This window comes from Ascaphus truei, chromosome 6, assembly GCF_040206685.1.
Source record: "Ascaphus truei isolate aAscTru1 chromosome 6, aAscTru1.hap1, whole genome shotgun sequence".
In the NCBI taxonomy this organism is placed as follows: Eukaryota; Metazoa; Chordata; class Amphibia; order Anura; family Ascaphidae; genus Ascaphus; species Ascaphus truei.
In genome coordinates, this window is record NC_134488.1 from 116,412,106 (window position 1) to 116,433,740 (window position 21,635).

The following is a 21,635-nucleotide window of genomic DNA, read 5'->3' on the forward strand; positions in this document are numbered from 1 at the left end:
CAAACATGGACATCAAAGGGGTCGTCCCTGAACAGTTTGCTTAAACTGGACTTTTTCTTTTAACCTCAAAGACCGCTGAAGGACGATGTCCGGTATGAAAGGCCCCGCATTTCTTACCATTAGTGTACAGAGGTTTTCGGAAGGGGTAACCCTTGGACAGGACCACAGCGAGGATAAGATACTGGTATCCGGAAACGCAGAAGATAGCCGTGTTCTCGTAGTTTGGCAGATTCTGAGACAGAGTGGTGTTCACTGGGACGTACCTAAAACCAGGAGGAAGCGTGGCTAATTAATACCTTTACTGCCACCAGTGAATGGTGCAGCAATGCAGTGCATATGTTGGTCTCTCCGGCAGCAAAGGGAAAATTCAAGGTAACGGCAGAGTTACGGAAATTAAAGGAGGGTAAACTGCCGCGGATTTAGCCGTGGCTGTTCTTAAAGTAGTTGAATATTCGTGCATTGCGACCCTCTCCTTAATGCTGGTACAGGAGGAGCTTTGGCTAGACTTACCAGTCCTGCGATCTGGTGACGAAGAAGGTGACCAGTTGGGTGGCGCAGATGAGCAGGGTCTGGAGAATCAAGCTCCCAAGCACGGCGATGCTGATCAGTGTCCCCAGCGGGCGTGCTGCCCCGAGCTCCTTGGCCGGACCCGTCCTGCCCATAAGAACAGCCACGGACGTGGTGATCCCCAGATCAATGAGGAGAAATTGTAAGTCCGAAAGATTAGAGTTCATCTGTTGGAAGAGAGGGAGTGGCGAGTAGTATCCCATAACACTACACAGGTTTTACACCGGCACACAGACAGCGCCCCCAACAGGTGAACAGGCTCCACATCAATCATAGCACAGAACATTACAACCTAGTATTCAATTAATACAACAGAATGGGCAGCAAAGAGCTGTCACAGAAGGTCACTTCTAACTGTCCATACTCACATTATACATGATCAGCACCGATGTGAACTGGGTGAAACTGTAGAGAGCCATGTACTTGAACATCCCAAATGATGTCGCCAGAGAGCAGCGCCCTTCCCTACAAGGCCAGGAACATCCCGTTACATTGCAGAATTAAAAAAAATCGGTCTGTTTAGTGACATGATTCAAGATGACAAATGCAAGCACCGCTTTCAAGAATGTGTCATGTACAAATTTTATAGCCGTCTTCATTTATAACAGGATTATAAACAAAATGACAGAATAGTAACACAAAGAAAAAGGCAAAATACGGAGGTTTAACAAAATGTGAAAAAAACAAAAAAAAACAAACAATACCAATAGGATAAATGTGGGGACAGTCTACTACTCAAAGGAACAGATATTAAAAATGAACTAAACTCGCCCAACTGTATCAAGTTTATTTCCTATTGTGGACTTGTCATTAATATTGTGATATGGACTAAATCGGAATGTTTCATTTTGCTCAGACATCTTATGGTCAAGTAGTGACACCTGGAACTCAATATTAACTAATAATATTATTTATGCCTAACCAGTCGAATACATCAGTAATGCTACATTCATTCATTCATTATTCATGGAGGACGCCCAACTTCTTAACTTGCTCTTAAATTATGACAGACACCGCATCTCTTTCCTTTTTTTGTTTTTGCAAAATGCAACATTGTAATAGGCAGTTCAATGTAACGGGTCCCAAAAAAATAAAATTATATATATATATATATATATATATTTTTTTTTAAACAACTTCTTAAAGTTACTGACTCCCTTAGAAAGATGTAATCCACCTTAAAGTAACCGTTTTAGTTCTTTGTATCATGAGAAAAATGAATGCGTTTCGCTTTTCGGCAGGAACACTGCATCCAAGAATATCAGCTGCTTGTGTTTAACGGATTATGGCACTGTAATTACTGTGCCAGAAAAAGACAGAACAAAGCTAAACTAACAATTGACATGGGGCATTGACGACTGGAAAACGGTCTGATCCCAAAAAAAGACATTAAATAAAGGTTGTAAACCCCCCCCCCCCCTCCACAGCTGTAAAATAGAACCAGACCAGGGAAGGCTTCGGGTTCTCGGCGACGGTGACCTTAGCCAAAGCAGCCAAATGTCCTGCGTTGTAGTATCTGTAAGAACAGTGTCAGAGGCACTAACCGAATGACAGCAGGGACACACTCAATGTTATTCAGCTTGGAGGTGAAGGGAGAGGCGACTGAGGCTTCGGCGTCAGAGAGAGAGATCCCCACGTCAGCGGCTTTCAAGGCTCCGCAGTCATTTGCTCCGTCCCCACACATTGCCACGCAGTAACTGAGCAACAAAAAGGGGGTTACCAGCAACACGCTATTCATGGACTTTATACTCTGCATCAGGGGGGGCTCAACTCCAGTCCTCCGGATCCCCCCCCCCCCCCCCCAACAGGTCAGGTTTGAAAGATATCCCAGCTTCAGCACAGGTGCCTCAATCAGTGGCTCAGTTTTTGACTGCACCACCTGTGCTGAAGCTGGGATATCTTTTAAACCTGTCCTGTTCTTGAGGACCGGAGTTGAGCACGCCTGCTCTACATGCAGAGCTCTTTATGTTCTACAAGCAAAGGACTCCGAAGACCCCAGACACCCAACTGCAAACTCCCCGACCGGTCCCTCCTGCCCCAGGGCAGTATGGTGGCAGAGATAGCCATGGTTACCTGGGTGGCAAGGTTTATAGCACAGGGGTAGGGGGGGGTGTAGTCAAAGACTGAGCCACCGATTGAGCTGCCTGTGCTGAAGCTGGGATATCCTGGAAACCTGACCTGTTGGGGGATCTTGAGGACTGCAGTTGAGAAGCCCTGGACTGGGTCCGTCACTCCCTTCAAAGGGTTTATAGCAAAAGATTGCCCCAGAACATGGAAACGGCGTAGTGACTTATAGACAGGACGAAACCCTGCCTGTTTCCCCAACACTGGCGTGACATGTACATAGAAGCAGGACTGGAAGCGCTGCACTCTGCACCTCTCACTTACTGCAGGTCCTGGAAATCCCGCACCAACTGCGTTTTCTGGTCAGGTGACATGCGGGCGAATATAGTGGCATGGATAAGCACCTGAAGAGGAAAAGCACAGATCTCAGCTAAAGCGGAATACCACACAGATCTCAGCTAAAGCTGGGCACATAGGGAGCGGCATACACTACAGATCTCAGCTAAAGCGGAATACACTACAGATCTCAGCTAAAGCGGAATACACTACAGATCTCAGCTAAAGCGGAATACACTACAGATCTCAGCTAAAGCTGGGCATATAGGGAGCGGCATACACTACAGATCTCAGCTAAAGCTGGGCATATAGGGAGCGGCATAAATTACAGATCTCAGCTAAAGCGGAATACCACACAGATCTCAGCTAAAGCGGAATACCACACAGATCTCAGCTAAAGCTGGGCATATAGGGAGCGGCATAAATTACAGATCTCAGCTAAAGCGGAATACCACACAGATCTCAGCTAAAGCGGAATACCACACAGATCTCAGCTAAAGCGGAATACCACACAGATCTCAGCTAAAGCGGAATACACTACAGATCTCAGCTAAAGCGAAATACACTACAGATCTCAGCTAAAGCGGAATACACTACAGATCTCAGCTAAAGCGGAATACACTACAGATCTCAGCTAAAGCGGAATACCACACAGATCTCAGCTAAAGCTGGGCATATAGGGAGCGGCATACACTACAGATCTCAGCTAAAGCTGGGCATATAGGGAGCAGCATAAATTACAGATCTCAGCTAAAGCGGAATACCACACAGATCTCAGCTAAAGCGGAATACCACACAGATCTCAGCTAAAGCGGAATACACTACAGATCTCAGCTAAAGCTGAATACACTACAGATCTCAGCTAAAGCTGGGCATATAGGGAGCGGCATACACTACAGATCTCAGCTAAAGCTGGGCACATAGGGAGCGGCATACACTACAGATCTCAGCTAAAGCGGAATACCACACAGATCTCAGCTAAAGCTGGGCATATAGGGAGCAGAATACACTACAGATCTCAGCTAAAGCTGGGCATACTGTATACTGAGCAGAATACACTACAGATCTTAGCTAAAGCTGGGCACATAGGGAGCGGCATACACTACAGATCACAGCTAAAGCGGAATACACTACAGATCTCAGCTAAAGCTGGGCATATACTGAGCAGAATACACTACAGATCTCAGCTAAAGCTGGGCACATAGGGAGCGGCATACACTACAGATCTCAGCTAAGGGTAATAGTATCTGTTCATTGGTCCAAAACCACATTGGAGACCAGTGGTCAACTGCACATTTTCTGACTACTTGTAGTATAAAGTATTGTAATGTGCAGTACTGTATATTTGACTGGGCACAAGCACTATTGACCATACTTGGCTAATAGGGCTATTGCCCATTCCTGTGTGGTGGTGGGGGGGTTGTTTGGGGTAGAGGGGGTGCGTGAAGGGGGTAGTTAGTTGCGGGAGGGGTTAACCCCATCATTGCCTTAGCGGTTAGCCACTGAAGGGGGGTAAAGTATGTTTAAGGTTTTACTGCGCTTTATTATTTTTTTATATACTGTATTGAAGCAGAGGGTCTCCGGAGGTGAACCCCATTCATTTCAACTCTGAGGATCCCCTGCTTCTGGACATATAGACCCTCTGTAGGGGTGGCAGTAGCCGCTGGGGTTTAAAGCTCCCACGCCACACGGGCCCAACCTGAACGGCTACTGGCACCCGCTACGGAGTATTATATCTCCAGAAGCAGGGGGTCCCCGGAGTTTAAATGAATGGGGTTCACCTCTGGAGACCCCCTGCTTCAATATAGTATATAAACATGTAAATAATAAAACATTGGATCGCTGCAAGAGCTGCTCGGGGAGGCGCAGAGAGAGGCCGCTTCTCTCTGGGATTCCTTTGCACAGCTATTTCAGACTGCCTGGCCCGGGGTGATTAACACGGCTTTCATCCTCCCGGGCCACACAGTGTACTGCTGTCGGACACGCCGCAGCCTGTCGGACGCCGCAGCCTGCCGTAGATCGCAGCCTGCCGATTCGCGGCAGCAGAGGCAGTAAATGACGCTGCAGCTGTACAAGATCTGTAGACCAAAAATAACCTTTAAATAGATTTCTGTACTGCAAGTCTCAACCAATGCAAAAAGTCTGCCCCCAAGTAAGGGGCGTCTCCGGAGCTGAGCCCCATTAATTTCAGCTCCGAGGCCCCCCTGCTTACGGAGATACAGACCTCTTAATCGCCCTCTTGGATTTCCGCTTTAAGAACACGCATGAACAAAGCCGCGCAGCAGCAGCAGCGATGAGAACACACGTGAGTCTTACTTTGGGCAGCATGTCTGGGAAGTAATCAGACAAGACGGCAAAGGATTTCCCATTCAGTGCAAAGCGATAGGACTCTTTAGCCAGGAAGGATCCGCCCTGCTGGTACAGACCCTGCGTGAGGAGGGAGGAGATGCCACACAATGAGGAATCGCCATTTGTTAAAAAGACTATCGTGGGGAAAACAAATATTAAAGGAGGGCGGTGAAAAGAAAATAATATAAGTAATAGGAACCGAAGCACGGGGAGGAGGAAAGCAGAAATCAAAAAGGAAAAGAGAAGGAGAGAGGGAGAGAGAAGAAGAGGGGGGGGGAGAGAGGGAGAGAGAGTATGCATGACCTGGGTGACGATCAATTATGGTGACAAAAATAACAGATGTGGTCAAGAAACGCAATGGATGGACATAGAAAGATCCTTAGTTTCCAGCACTCGGATGACAATACAATAGTACAAGGTAAATCTGTGCAGATTTAGGTTTCATTTCTGACATTGAACTTCATATTTACTCAGCTCAAAAACATCTTATGGTAACCAGACCTATCCTGGAGTCCAAATCGGTAAATGTTCCCATTGGCACAGGTCTCCTCTGCCTTATATCACCTACTGCGGGGGTGGCCAACTCCAGTCCTCAGGGGCCACCAACGGGTCAGGTTTTAAGGTTATCCCTACTTCAGCACAGGTGGGCTCAACGAGTGGCTCAGTCTGTGCTGAAGCAGGAAATATCCTGAAAACCTGGCCTGTGGGTGGACCTTTAGGAATAGAGTTGGCCACTCCTGACCTACTGCAGCAACCTTTAATCCCCACTCAGCAAGGCTATTACTGAAGCATTAATCCCCCATCTCTGTCTGTCAGTACAATGATTATACAGCAAGCCTCCTTGTATAGGGACTCCACTGCTTCTATTTGTCTGCGCGACTCATGTTCTTTCTGTAGATCCAGTAATTAATGTTTGCACGTCACTGTGTAAACGGCTGTGTACTCCATATGAACTACATGACCCAATGCAAACACACATGTAGAGATGGGGAGAATGCCACGTGACAGCACTCACCTCGCTCACGTCCTCTCCTGGCACGGACTCGGATGGGATGTATTTCAGTGTGGCGGCTTTATTGTGGCTAGGAGGAGATGCGCTGACAAAGATAACTTGCTCTGTGGACTCCACCATATGGCAGCTCCTGGCGACATTCACCGCCGTCAGCATGTTATCGCCTGAAATACAGCGAGGTGGGTTTTATAAGGAAACCTTTTCACCAGCATACTCCTTATTTTTCCATCCATATACACCAATAGGGACCACATAGTATCCACACACACTTGTAGTTGTGCTACAAACTCTCACATTTCCACACCCACCCACACCATTTATATCCCTCTCACTCCACACACACCTTGTGTAGAGCACTGTTTATACTGTGGGCTCTCCATTCATTTTTATTCACACTGATACACACACACACTCTTTCTTCACTTGCTTTCAGTTACCCTTTGACACCTCTAGCCATAAAACACATCCACACCGGGGGAAGGAGAAGCACAGATAACATTCCAAGAGACACTGTTTTTAAGTTATCCTTGCTTCATTCATTGTAACATCGCCGGAAGAAGAGATCAGTGTATCTCGAAAGCTCGCACAAATAAAAGCATTTCGTTAGCCACAGAACGGTATCATCTATTTATTTTTTGATATATATATATATATATATATATATATATATATATATATATATATATATATATATATTAGACTTTACTGTAAGAGGTCACTAAAAGATTATTAAGTAGATACGTTTCACAGTCATGGGATGAGTTGAAGTGATTTACTTAAATGTATGTCTTCGGTCATTATTCATTTTTAGTCAATATTGTTATGCTTTATATTGCTTTGTTGCATACTCCTTATAGGAAAAAGGGATTGACATTCTTCGCTACTAACTGTACAGTATATTGAATGTCAAAAGCTTTTATTTCAATGTCAATAAAACAAGTTTGAGATTTGTGAAACTATATTTAAAAAAAAATACAAAAAATATAACAATAATAATAATAGAGCTAAAACCATATTAACAACTCAAAGCAGATTATTGTTTTTACATGCTATTGCTTAAAAATCACCCCAGCTTGTCCTCCAGTAGGAACGCAGCCCGAGCACGTGTGTCAAAAAGATTTGGGGGATCTGGGTGAAAAATACCAATAATTGTAACTTTTATAAAGGCTAAATCGGGCACGAGGAAGACGGCAATCTGAAACTCATTCCACACGAGCAATAGTTGTTCATGTCCCACATGTTGCTCTATTCAAGCCCCAATTCAAAATTGCACTAGGACAACGGTGTTGCTGGTCCCAAATACCTGTCACCATGACGGTCCGGATGTTGGCTTTTCGCAGTTCGTGGATGACTGGCGCGGTTTCCGCTTTCAGGACGTTCCTCATGATGAGGAGCCCCAGAAAGTGGAGGTCCCATTCTGCGGATTCCCTGCTCCGGAGACAGAAGTGTTACAGGGAGAAGACTGATCCAGTGCTTGGAACTGGTGAAGGAAAAACCCCACTCTGCACCCCATAAATATCAGCAGAAGCAGCAAGATGAGTTGAAAGTCGACGCACATCTTTGTAATAAGTTATGTCTATGTACAAAACTTGGACTGACTGCTCCCGTTATGCAAATCTATGATTTTTTGGGGGGCCCGTGGCATAGAGCAGGGGTGCTCAACTCAAGACCCCCACAACAGATCCGGTTTTAAGGATATCCCAGCTTCAGCACAGCACAGCAAAGACTGAGCAACAGATTGCACCATCTGTGTTGAAGCAGGGATATCCTGAAAACCTAACCTGTTGGGAGGGGGCGGGCGGGGGGGGGGGGGAAAGATCTAGGGGACTGAAGTTGAGCTCCCCTGATCTAGAGAACCCTGTGAATTGGGATTGCAGCTGTAACAAGATGATATGTTGATGTTCTGAGATCACAAGAACTTTAAAATCCGACACAGATTAACCCCCTAACTAAAACTGTACAAATATCAACTTGGGTTACTCACCTAGTCACCACCTGAGACTCCTCAAACGTCTTGGTGGAGTGGAGTTTTTTATAAGCAAACCCAAGCACTCGGTATCCGTCCTGAGTGTACTGACGCAGCATGGCCGAGAAATCGGGTGGAACTAAGAAAGAAACACAACACATCTGATGCACACAGGGCAAAGGATGCAGCCCCCCGGTGTGTAACTACCCTCACCTAACAGAGGGATAGCCGGATAGTGCCGCGATCAGCACTATTGCAGTTGAATGAAAAACAGACAAACCCCTAGACCCAGATGCACGGAGTTCCTGTTAAATCAGGGCAGATAACACTACGTTACCTATAATAGGAACGGACGCCACGTTCCTCCGAGTTTAAAGCGCAGGTAATTCTATGCAAAAGCTATGGCCGTTCTACAACTCATTGGCATGTGCTTAATGTCACGATATTCAGCAGAACATCGCGGCAACTAGAGAGAGAGCCCTATCTTGCTAAAGTACGTACCTCCCTGAACGGGACGTTTGGCCGCCGGCGCTCCGCCGCCATGCAAGTGGCCGACGGGACTGCTCAACTATAGGACACCTCGCGCGCTACATCAGGCGCCATCTTTAAATGTCCCGCTCGCACGACCCGCCATCTTTAAAATGTCCCGCGTGCACCACCTTTAAATGTCCCTCGCGCACGCCGCGGCATTTTTCCCAGGTGCATTTGCGGGTCTCTCCCCGTGTGTTGTTGGGAGTGTTTGCGGAGGTCTATTACCGCTCCCTCCCTCGTCACTAATGGCGGGAGAAATGAACGCGGCGCTATTTAAATGCGTAAAACTGGGCGAGCGCAATGTTATTTTCTTTAGTTGATCACCGTTACTATTAACATGGCATTCATCTAGGTGAACGTAGGGTTAAATAGTGTAACAGAACTCCGTGAATCTGGGCCTATCAAGCCTCCAATGAAGACTAACATTTTCTAAGCAGTGCTACAAGTCGTCTCACGGAGTAGCACTGCTTAGTAAATGGGTCCCTTAATGTCTTCATTAGAGAGCGAGATGAACAGGCAGGACTGACATCTCAGTTTGAGGACTGAACGGGCCCAAAGTGTCTCCTGGTGCGTTTTTGGAAGAGCAACGCTTACTAAATATGGCCCTAAACCCCATACCCTGCAGAGACATAATGCCATATACTGTACTGCTCATCTGTAATAGGCACACAACGGGGGCGGCATACAGCTCACCCAGCGGATATCAGAAACACGTACTTCACACCCTTCACCGGCAGACCCCAGACATGTACCCCCTCTCCTGCCACGGGCTCACCTGTGGAACTTTGGCACAGGCTGGCCACCATCTCCGGGGCTCCCTTCATGTATACGTGCGCTGGGGTATCCCCAGGGAGCTTTGCTATGACACTCATCCTCTGCAGGGAAGAGGAGAACGGGAACCTCTGCAGCACACCCACCGGCACATGGTGTTTCTAGGGGGAAGGAATACAGCACTCATTGCCTACAGGTGTATACATCGTTATGCCACGATACTCTGCACACGGGGATTAACAACTAGTAAATTACCCCATCCAGTAAATTAGAAACTGCATTACATAAAGGAAGAGGTGATACATCTATTGGGAGGAAAAAAATACCCCAAATTTACAAAATGATCTACAGAAATAGATGTGGAACCCAGGTATATGATAGAATAATGGTGCACGGGTTTAATTCTTCGGTACATACTGTGAAGGCGTTAACAAAACAGCACAATAACTCGCTGGGGAGGACTTCATGTACACGAAGTACACACAGGGCAGCCTAGTCCTAGGGATTCATTTACAAACACAATTACCTTCCCATGTGGAAACCATGTAGAGTAACACAAGGACTCACAAATGACGCACCACAGGACACTATTGCAAAGTAGAAAGACACACAATGAGGCCCCCACAGGACACAGCGTGACATGCACAATGAAGCAGCATTGTCACAAAGCTGTGTCTTGCCATGATCAGCCATTCCCAGGAGAACATTCAAAGAGGAAAAAACACATTAACTCAAGAGGGGCCATGCATAGAAACACAGCCGCTACGGGCTGAAATGCTACAACCTACAGAAAACACTGTGGAATAGAACCACAGAAACAATACAAATGCTATGGTTGTGTGGTCATCAGAATAAACAAGCCTCTCGTAGTGTGCTGGGGTAACAGGGCAATTAGTTGCACTAGAGCAGTTTGGCAGGAATCGGGCTGCATAGAATAAACATACAGGGTCAAATGATCACAATACTTACTGCCCCGTGGGGCTGCTCTTCCAGAGGTGGGGGCTTCACCACGGACAAGACTTTGGTTCCAAAAAGTTCTGTGGTTTTCTGGTCTGTTTCTCCATCTTCGAGGTACTGAAATACATGGACATGACTGAACCATCTGCTGCTAGAAGGGACAGAAAGCCCAGTGTGTCAGCCACAACAAGGCAGCGTAAGAGAGCAGAGCGAAGAATACCAACGCAGAACCTGGCAGTAATAGAACCTATTCTAAAACCTCAGATCTTGCTCAACGCTGGCCCTGCGTTCTGTATTCCATTGCGTCTCCTAAAGCTGGACTGTCCCTATATGCATGTTCCATTTATTTCAGAACAGGAGGGGGGGGGGGGGATGACTTGAGGACTATGGACTGTGGAGCATCACTGGTCTACAACATGCCTGCAGCAATGAGCCGGTCCAGCTTACTCCTGAGCTGCTGAGGAATCAAGAGCACAGCTGCCTGGCAGCTCTGGTCATCAGGCTGCAGCCTTTTTCAACCAGGAGTTGCCAGCCTGGGAACAGATCCTGTGACAGAGACGGACACACTGAGAAGTGCTGTGTGTTTGGAGAAAGCTCTTAAGTCTTGCTGAGGGATGAGAAAGGCAGACAGTCCCTGCTTGCTCCAGGCACCCTGGCCTTATGGTAAAGGTAACCCCCTGCCCGAGGCACCTACAACCTGCTCCTGGAACAAATTCCAGCCAAAGCATGTCCGATCACCCCTGTATAAGGTAGGGCTATATCAGGCACATACTTTGTTTATTCCCGATTAGAGGCAAACTTAACTCCACCTTTACTTTCAGTGGCAGTTTGGGTGTTCTGCTTCTTCTTCCCTTGCTTAAATGTGAAAGAGGGGTTTAGCTTTCCTCAAGGGAAGATGGAAGGAGGGGTGCCTAATAGCAACACTGCTATCATTCTTTATAAAATCGACACATTGCGATCATAGCGGTATATTGACCATCTCTGTAGCTACCATCCTTGATGGGTGGCTCTTTCAGCATCACAATGGAGTAACCATGACTTGTCCAGATTTGGGAACCTAGCCAGTGGGGTCGATTTTTTTTTGGTTCCCTTTCTTTGTCTCCCAAATTAACTTGCCAGGCTAGAAGGAGAACGGTGTGTCCAACAGTCCACGTCCCAGCCTTTAGTTTCATGGGGTGGCAGACCAGTGGGGGCAGCAGGGTACTTCTTCATGCATTTTTTTATTGAGCCTTCCACAATCTGGCCCTGCACTAGCTGCACCAATCTCCTGAGTCTGAATACTCCTCGCACCAATCTCCTGAGTCTGAATACTCCTCGCAACATCAGTCTCTAACAGATCTAGTTAGTCATTTTATTTTTAATGCACTGATAGACGGGCCTACCTTTTTCTGGGATACTAGTGCTAGCTTTCTCGTTGCGTTTCACCTTGTTCATACTTTGCATTTCCAATTCTGCATATTCAATTTCTGATGTCAAGGGTTGGAATAACCAGCTAGGACTTTTAAAGGGATCAATTCTGACCGAGATGTGAACTGTCACACAGGAACCCAAGGAGTCACACTGAATTCTTATTAGAACGTCTTACTCCACCTCTTGTAGTGGTATTCAATTCCAACCAGAAGAATTGTAACCCCTGACTTGACCCAAGGACTCGAATGAGTATAAAGCTGATATCAACGAGGGGGTTTTCCTAGTCCATACCACAGCTACATTATTGATCGTTTGAGATATAAAAACACTATGGAGGGCGAGAGTTCTGAGGCAAAGATAAGTGATTCATCTATAAAGGAAGGACTACGGCAGAGGACAAAGAGTCTGAGCCTTACCCAGCCTGTAGACTCTATCATCTTCAGATCCATGAGGTCTCCAATGGGTTTCCCCTTCAGCAGAGATACAGAGTGGCAGGCAGCAAGGCAATACAACAGGGAGCCGTCAGGCAGGCAACGAGGCTCATGTGTGATGGGCAGGAAATTAGTGTTATCCAAGGGGACAACCCCCCAAACATCGAGTCCTTCTTCTGTCAGTGTACCTGTCTGAGAGCAGGAGAGGGACATGTGGGAACGCTTTGGGAGAAGAGTACAGTATGCAAAGTAAGAATACATCTATCTATTCAAAACGGAGTGAAAAACTCATACTATCTTTGTATTGACCCAGTGCAATCAAGAAGTAATGACCACACCAAATAACTATTTAAAAAAAGTTCTATAATATAGATGAACAATTCAGGATAATCTTACTCATCTCTGAGTTTTAAATAGTTTTTTGTATGCTTGCCCATACAGTACTTGTTAACATCATTGAACAGCGTTACTGTGTGATACATTACCTTTCATTTTCTATACTCATGGTAATCTAAAACAAAAACTACACAATGAGAGGTGTCTCTAAACGAGCCCATTCCATGTTATAAACCAGTCATGAGCTCAGCATTCCGCCTTTCACTTCTGGTGAATGGAGAATAGTTCAGTTAACAAAATGGACCATTCTATAGACCAGTGGTAGCCAAGTCCAGTCCTCAAGGGCCACCAACAGGTCAGGTTTTAAGGATATCCCTGCTTCAGCACAGGTAGCTCAGTCAAAGCCTGAGCCACCTGTGCTGAACCAGGGATATCCTTAAAACATGACCTGTTGGTAGCACTTGAGGACTAGAGTTGGCTACCCCTGGTCTATAGACGATGCATCTTTTCTCACATTCTGCAGTGACATTCAGCTGAGCAAAATAGAGCTGTCCTATAACTGCAGGGCTACACATAGGGCCAGATTTACTAAAGGGTGATAACCCACAAGACACCTACCGGCGCCAAAAGATACCTTGTAGCAGTCACTTGAATTGTTGGAAGAATATCTTCTGGCCCATAATTTTTTAATGCAATTACTTAATCTAATCTCTGGTAACCTGCTTCCTAAGCAAAGAAAATTCACAATAGCATACATGCCAACGGTCATATTTACGAAGCGGTGTGAAGCAGTAATGAATCTTACTGCCCATTAAAAAGAAATATGACATATGTATGGCCCTAAATGAAGAACCTGCTGCCGATAGACAGGTTATCCCTTGGTTGACCACAAGCTGTCAGTATTTCAACAGAGATGAACAGCTAATAAAAATGCCACCTGTGATTCACGTCTCAGACAGGTCTGTAACCTGCATTTACTCATCATCTCCAGGGCCGCGCCCAAGGCTGGCGAGACCATGCGGAGGAGTGCGCGCGCAGCGCGATCGCAACGCCTTAAGGCAATGATCGCGGCCATAAAATCTTGTTTTTTGGCAAAGGCGTTCGCGCACCGCGCATTGTGTGCACACGCCGACTGGGACCTGCCCCTTAGAGGGCTGCACTTTGTGTGCAGCGCGCATGCAATCGGGCGTGCAGCCTCGGCCACCGGGGACGAAGCCTTGGCATACAAGTGCTTCCGCTGCAGCCAGGGATTCTGGGTAATAACATACAAATGAGCATGTCGCTTGATGTCCATTTTAACATGGAGCCCTATAAGCGTCTGCCAGCCGCACTGCACAGCTCTTTCAGCACAGCCTGGGTTATGGAAGTAAACAGCCAGTAACCCTACTCACAGACAGCCGTTTCAACCTGTTAGATCTAATCCGTACGAGGCTGCTTGCTGACTGTGCAACGTGATGACCCTGGTACGTGGATAAACCCTCCACCGTAAAGTGTAAGATACAGTGCGCGCTCCCAGCGCTCCAATACAGAAATATTACACGTCTAAGGAAAAAGAATCCATGTGTATTGACAAAATGATGGCAGTAACAATGCAATATGATGCAGCGGGCAATACAGGATAAATTAATATACTGGTCTGAAGTGATGGGGGGGTATACAAGCATGGTCTGAAGTGAGGGGGGATATACAAGCATGGTCTGAAGTGAGGGGGGATATACAAGCATGGTCTGAAGTGATGGCGGGGGTATACAAGCATGGTCTGAAGTGAGGGGGGATATACAAGCATGGTCTGAAGTGATGGGCGGGGGTATACAAGCATGGTCTGAAGTGAGGGGGGGTATACAAGCATGGTCTGAAGTGAGGGGGGATATACAAGCATGGTCTGAAGTGATGGGCGGGGGTATACAAGCATGGTCTGAAGTGAGGGGGGGGTATACAAGCATGGTCTGAAGTGATGGGGGGGGGGGGGGTATACAAGCATGGTCTTGAAGACTGGAGTTGAGCACCCCTGGTCTAAATAATGTTTTACGGAAAAAAGATTGCAGTGTCCCTTAGGAGTTATGGCGAGTTCCCAGCCGTGACGGGCCCGGCCGCATACACTACAGCGCCAAAATGAGTGATGGACCTATATTAAGAATCTGACAGATCCCTTAATATCAGGGGTAGACTACTCCTGTCCTCAAGGGTCACCAACAGGTCAGGTTTTCAGGGTATCCCAGCTTTGGCACAGGTGGTGCAGAAATATCCTTAAAACCAGACCTGTTGGTGACCCTTGAGGGCTGAAGTTTCCCACCCCCCTGCTTTTGAGTGGAGCTGAACTTTTCTCAGAAAGTGAAAGACATCTTCACAGTACAATGTAAAACTGACGGCAACAGTGGTACATAGTTCCCCCAGTGAGGACATAGTTCCCCCTCTAGCACTAAGAAAGGGCGAGAGATGCAGGTGAAGGAGGGGAAGGAGGAGATGGAGGGGGCGATGGCCGCCACAGCTTCCTACCTTATCAAAGCAGACCATTTTGATCTTGCCGGCGACGTTGATCCGCGGGGGGCTGATGCAGAAGATGCCCTGCTTCTTCAGACGGTTCTGAGCGTAAATGGTACCCACAGTCATGGCAGCTGGCAGCGCTGGGGGGACGATGATCGTGACCAGATCGAGAGCGCGGACCACTATTTGGCTCGCTGCGACCTGCCGAAGGTTAACCGAGCAATCACATGTGAGACCAACCCAAGGGGCAGAGAGGGGCAGGGGTCAAAGGGTGATGGTTCTTGGGAGCACCAAATACCACCACTTGTACTTACAGTACCCCTACCATAGCGGCAAAGGGCTTACAGTACCCCTACCATAGCGGCAAAGGGCTTACAGTACTCCTACCATAGCGGCAAAGGGCATACAGTACCCCTACCATAGCGGCAAAGGGCTACAGTACCCCTACCATAGCGGCAAAGGGCTTACAGTACCCCTACCATAGTGGAAAGGGCTTACAGTACCCCTACCATAGCGGCAAAAGGGTTACAGTACCCCTACCACAGCGGCAAAGGGCTTACAGTACCCCTACCATAGCGGCAAAGGGCTACAGTACCCCTACCATAGCGGCAAAGGGCTTACAGTATCCCTACCATAGGGACAAAGGGTTTACAGCACCCCTACCATAGGGATAAAGGGCTTACAGTACCCCTACCATAGGGACAAAGGGCTTACAGTACCCCTACCATAGGGACAAAGGGCTTACCTTGTGCCTAATCAGAATCACAATGCTGTAAATGTTTCCAATGAAAGCTGAAAAGGAAGTGGGAAGATACATCAAAACCAGCCAGGATCATCATTAGTGCAGGAGAGGACGCAACACACAGCACTGACCGAAAAGCACAGTGTGTCTGCGCTGGATAGAAACAGCTTTGCATAGTAGAGCAAAATGCTGAGATTCCATTTTCGGGCTCAAAAGGTCACTATGCTTGAAGCGAGACACTCGGCTTCATTTCCACAATGTCCTACATTAGTTTCCAGTTGGAGGTGGGGTTTAAATGTGCCCCAACAAATATTCTTAAGCTGGCAATGTTACAGCTGCCAGGTTGAGTATATTCATATATGTACCGTCCCCCAGAGCTGCAAAGAAGTAATCGTATGTGGATCTCTTTAGTGACCTGCTTTTAGAGTGAGTATACTTGATTCTAGCCTCTAACCCAGTGCTGCTCAACTCCAGCCCTCAAGCCCCCCCCCGCTTTTCCCCCACAGCCAGGTCAGGGTTTCAGGATATCCCAGCTTCAGCACAGGTGTCTCAATCAGTCCCTGCTTCAGCACAAGTGTTTTCAATCAGAGGTTCGATTGAGCCACCTCTGCTGAAGCTGTGATATCTTGAAGACCTGACCTGTTTTTTTTTAGGGGCAAAGCTTGTGGACTGGAGTTGAACACCCCTGTTCCAATTCTTCCAGTTCTAGTGGTAGCCGGCTATGTGTATCCCTTCACCTCTCGGACTCCGGGAGCTATGAAGCTAGTAGCTTTTCCATTTACATTAAAGCACAGTCGTACATTTTGGTTTTACCAAGCAGAATTAACATAGCAGGAAAGAGTCTTAAATACAACCGAATCCTTACCAAACACACCCAGGATGAGCACGAAGATGATGGAGTCCCTGTAAAACTTGAAGCGGATGGGTTTGGGGTGGAGGATCGAGCTGATGAGGTCTCCTTTGGCTGTGCAGAAACCTAGCAATGGATGGAATTAATGAATTATAAAACCAAACAGCGAGAGACCGTTCCAGCTGGTACGGACTGGGAAAAGTCCTGCGTCCTTCAACTCACAGTTCCAAGCAACACTAAGGAAGCGATTTTAAAACCGGTAATAAATGATTTCATAGTGCCACTAGTGAATATAGTAAGCAGTATAGTAGCCTTCTGCACTCCTTACTGTTATGCTTCCTGCTTGGCCTCACTGCAGTGAAGCTGACAAGAGCTCCACATGTCCAATCTCAGAGCTATGAGTTGTTATCTCTGTGAGAGGGGGCTTACCTGTCCTGGTTACCACTGCAATGACCTCCGTGTCCACGTAGGCTTTGGCCTGGATGATCTGTGTGCCACAGAAGAGGGTGTGCCGCCTGTGCTCCTCTGGAGAATACACGGTGCAGGCAGCCTGGGGACCCTCGGGTAACGGAGTCTTCATTTCGGGAACACTCTCCCCTGAAAACACAAACCGTCTGCTCACACCCCGGAGATTGATAGAGCAGGGAACAGGCTCTGGAGAAGTCCAGAAAACCTACTTCCGGAGACTTCGATACAACAAGAACATTTTCCCTGTTGAATGCACGCACTGTGATGTGATGTGTAATGGTTTTTAATCTTTAAAACCCTTTAATTGGTGATAAAATAAAAATTATGAGTAGGATTGGTGTTGGCGAATCTATGTCCATAGAACAACACCAATCCTACAAAAAAAAATAATTATATTACCAATTAAAGGGTTTTATAGATTAATACCATTACACATCACAGTGAGCATTCAACAGGGAAACTTTTCTTGTTTACCATTGTTATATTGTCCCTACTGCGGTTGGGGGTAAGCCTTGTGAAGCAGGCGCCCTGCACCTATTTGAGGCTAGTTTTCGACCCCAGACCCCCAGTAAGTGTGTATTCTTCTGCGTATTGTGTTCCATGTATGTGTCTGCAGATTTTATCTGAATAAACGCAATTTTATTCCACTACTGTGTTCTGCTAAAGTGAATGATCCCGGGTAAAAGGTGTTAAAAGTCCCGTGACAAGGATATTCTACGGTTGGAGCCTCCATTTCTCTATGTCCACTCAATACCAATGCTTGGCATGCAGATATTTTGCACCACTGTTAATACTCCTGCAATGAGAGGAGTAACAGTGCTGATTATACTCCGATAGGGCATTTAGCACAAATATATCTAGGATGGATCTAAAGCAGGGGTGCTCAATCAACTCCAGTTCTCAAGCCTCCCACCCCCCCAACAGGTCAGGTTTTCAGGATATCCCTGCTTCAGCCAAGGTGGCTCAGAGGCTCAGTCAAAAGTGAAGCAGGGACTAATTAAGCCGTGTGTGCTGAAGTCGAGATATCCTAAAAACCTGACCTGTTGGGGGGGCTTGAGGACTGGAGTTGAGCCACCGTGATCTAAAGGACCCCCCCACAGAGCCTGGCCTTGTGCTTCAGTGTAAAGGACTATTACATGGGAGTGTTCATTTTTGAATCAACTCTATATGTTATTGATATTTGTTATTTATATGATGTGTATTACTACTGTGAAGCGCTATGTACATTTATGGCGCTATATAAATAAAGACATACAATACAATAAAGGGTACTGCAGAGAGGCGCCTGGTGTGTGCACGCGCCTACTTTTAGAAAATACATTCTGTACATCTACTTATACTTTCCTTTATTTTGTTGGACCATCGCCGGCTTTTAATCCTTAGGCCGTAATTATTCCAAAAATCACGCGCGATGGTGTGCAGCTTCAAAACAATCAAATGCAATGAAAGCGCACATACCAATTGTGACGTTAGCACCGAGACGTACTGCCAAGCTTCCGTCTCATGAAGAGATTTGAGATTTAGTTTTTCACAAGCGACGACCGCATCATGTGATTTGCACGGCCAATCAGAGTGTATCTTAAACAAAACAATCACACACACATCTACATACAACAAAAGACAGGGGTGTCCAATGCTACGTCCAATTGACAAAACATATATGGTAAGTATAAAGTTTAAATACTTCAATAATAATAATAATTACTTGGTTATTTAGTTAAACCCTTTGGCCAAAGCGTCATAAGACTGCATACCACGTCAAGGTAAACCAAAATTAATGTGTGTGTTAATACACACACACACACACACACACACACAATAGAGAGAGAAATGAGCTGGCCATGCCTCCCTGCAGTAGCGCTACAAATCGCTTCTGCACATGTAGCGCCGCCACGATGACGTCACCGGATTGCTCTGCAGTTTCTGGTATAATTGAGGCCTTACGTTTTGCCGTTGTCTATTACAGGTAAAGTCACGGGCACATCCCGGCACCCTGTACAACTTTTCATTTAGATGCGGTACTCGCATTGTCTGCCTTCTCCTGGCTCTGCGTCTCTGCTCTTGCACTTTACCAATCCCATACTAAAAAGGAGCTGCGAGGTTGGAGTTTCTGCTCACCTGTCAGCATGCTCTCATTCACCATGCATTCCCCAGCCAGCAGAGCAGCATCACACGGGAGTAAGACCCCCTCAGCAGGAAGGATGATGCAGTCGCCGGGTACCAGGTTCTCAGAGCTCAGCAGCAACTCCTCTGAAATAGGAACATGAAACCTTTTATCAGAGACACCCAGGATATGGATAACAAATAAGACCGTGATTATCTCTACAAGTCCGTCATTGTTGCTAATTTACACATCAATCATTTATCCCAGGTATATGTTTGATCCTTTGCAACATCAAAAAAAGCGAATTGAACCCATGAATACATTTTATATAACACACATGCAGGAATCGAACCCATGACCTTTTATATGCTAGTGCAATTCTCTAGCTGCTACACCACAGGGTTGGAGTGATGAATCTGAGTCGCACGTGGACACAGCCTGATGATGCAAAGAGAGGAGAGAGCTGCAGAGAGGAAAGAGCTGCAAATGCCGGGTAAGTCCTCGTGCGGCGGCCATTTTGCAAACCCGGTTACAACGCGGTCTCATTCTGTGGACCCCGAGCACCGCGTTATAACGGGGTTCAGCTGTACATTGGTGCCAACTACATGCTAATGGCATGTAAAATTGCAGGTGCCTCCAAATCTATAAAGGGAACTCTGTGCGACTCCAGCCACCCCCTAAATCTGCAAAAAGTTTCCCCCTCATCTCACCTCCTGTTTCCCGTCGCACTGTCAGGCTCACTGCCACCTTCACCATGTTCCTGAGAGTCACACGTTGCTGTGAGGAGCCAAAAACACAGCCAGGACCAGTTAGAGATGAAATGAATAACCTCAGTCATGATAAAAGAAACAGCTTGGTGGGTAAGGCTCGGTCTGGTCTCTGAAGTGGGAGGCACCAGGTGACAACCTGACACGACTTTCATCAAATCTCTTCTGCACATTGAATAGTTTGTATTGCTTATCTGGCTAATGAACAGATCCTCATTCGCCAGCTCTGTTAAACTTCGTCAATAATAAAATGGGGCAAATAACTTCTTCAGTAATAAAGGGGGCAAATAACTTCTTCAGTAGTAAAGGGGGCAAATAACTTCTTCAGTAATAAAAGGGGGCAGTGCAGGACTTCCCAGTATAATAAAAGGTTTACTTTAAATGAATATAACCAAGTGGGCGCGATTGTAAAACTCGTTACTATTCTTGGAACATTGAACACATTAATTAGAAACACAACCCTGAGAAGTATGTGTGGAAGTAATTAAATTGCAAGGTTATTTGAACAGTGATTTATTCTGAAGTCTGAGATCTGATCTGAAGCTAATTAAACGTCATTATTAGGGAAGTGCAGTGAGGCATCAATTGATCAAAGTCTTCCAGCTGCAAGGCAGCGAAAATACAACATCCGATTATCAAAGGAAATCCCATTGCTTTTCTGTCGTAAATCAGATACAGCTTTTTGTGGTCCTGTTTTTCAGGAGATAAATGGAAAACTATAAATTCATCCTCAAGTGTTATATTGTTTGTCGCAGGGGGCTCAACTCCAGTCCTCAAGCCCCCCCAACAGGTCAGGTTTTCAGGATATCCCAGGTTCAGCACAGGTGGCTCAGTCGAAGACTGAGCCTCTGAGACACCTGTGGAAGCAGAGACTGATTGGGCCACCTGTGCTGAAGCAGGGATATCCTGAAAACCAGACCTGTTGGTGGGGCTTGAGGACTGGAGTTGAGCACGCCTGGTAAAGTAATCCGATTTATTCCATTAAAGGTTTCTATTGCACAGTGAAAAAGCCAGATTGTTATTATTTAGAATTCAGGGGTGGGCAAAACCCGTTCCGTGGGCCCACATCATTCTCTCCGGCCCGCCTTCTCTCCAAGCCTCTCCCGCCTCAGCTGCAATAGCGGCAGCAGCCCACCCAGGTGGGGCCTAACATGGAAGTTAGGCCTTACTGGTAGTTCTGTAAATCACAGCGTGGGTGGGCTCACTACACATAGCTGCTGCTGCCACATTACTACTTATACCTCCGGAATGGAGAGGGAAGGAGGGAGGGAGGGAAGGAGGAGGGGAGAGAAGTAAGAGGGGGGAGAGTAGGGTGGGGGGAGGAGGAGGAGGAGAGAGAAGGAGGAGGAGAGAAGGAGGAGGAGAGGGAGAGGTGGTCTATTTTGATATGGTTTTGCTGATTGGCCGGCCAAATCAGTTGAACAGCAATTCTACCTGTTTAGAACCAAGCAGAACAAAGAAAAAACAGTCAAACAAATCTAAAATTAAAC

The 21,635-nt window shown here is 46.6% G+C and overlaps 1 protein-coding gene across 4 annotated transcripts in view; it reads right to left on the reverse strand.

Annotated features, from left to right (window-relative positions):
* ATP13A2 (ATPase cation transporting 13A2) overlaps window positions 1-21,635 on the reverse strand; it is a 97,461-nt gene that overhangs the window by 5,381 nt on the left and 70,445 nt on the right. For all 4 annotated transcript variants that reach the window (XM_075605969.1, XM_075605971.1, XM_075605972.1 and 1 more), the window contains exons 10-27: window positions 20,089-20,155; window positions 19,393-19,524; window positions 17,236-17,403; window positions 16,822-16,932; window positions 15,960-16,006; window positions 15,227-15,415; window positions 12,380-12,586; window positions 10,566-10,670; window positions 9,601-9,757; window positions 8,313-8,433; window positions 7,632-7,756; window positions 6,332-6,492; window positions 5,284-5,394; window positions 2,956-3,035; window positions 2,112-2,264; window positions 936-1,032; window positions 511-734; window positions 118-263 (exon numbers count right to left, since the gene is read on the reverse strand). In XM_075605969.1, coding sequence (XP_075462084.1) covers window positions 118-263; window positions 511-734; window positions 936-1,032; window positions 2,112-2,264; window positions 2,956-3,035; window positions 5,284-5,394; window positions 6,332-6,492; window positions 7,632-7,756; window positions 8,313-8,433; window positions 9,601-9,757; window positions 10,566-10,670; window positions 12,380-12,586; window positions 15,227-15,415; window positions 15,960-16,006; window positions 16,822-16,932; window positions 17,236-17,403; window positions 19,393-19,524; window positions 20,089-20,155 — 2,401 coding nt within the window. The remainder of the gene's footprint in view (window positions 1-117; window positions 264-510; window positions 735-935; window positions 1,033-2,111; window positions 2,265-2,955; window positions 3,036-5,283; window positions 5,395-6,331; window positions 6,493-7,631; window positions 7,757-8,312; window positions 8,434-9,600; window positions 9,758-10,565; window positions 10,671-12,379; window positions 12,587-15,226; window positions 15,416-15,959; window positions 16,007-16,821; window positions 16,933-17,235; window positions 17,404-19,392; window positions 19,525-20,088; window positions 20,156-21,635) is intronic.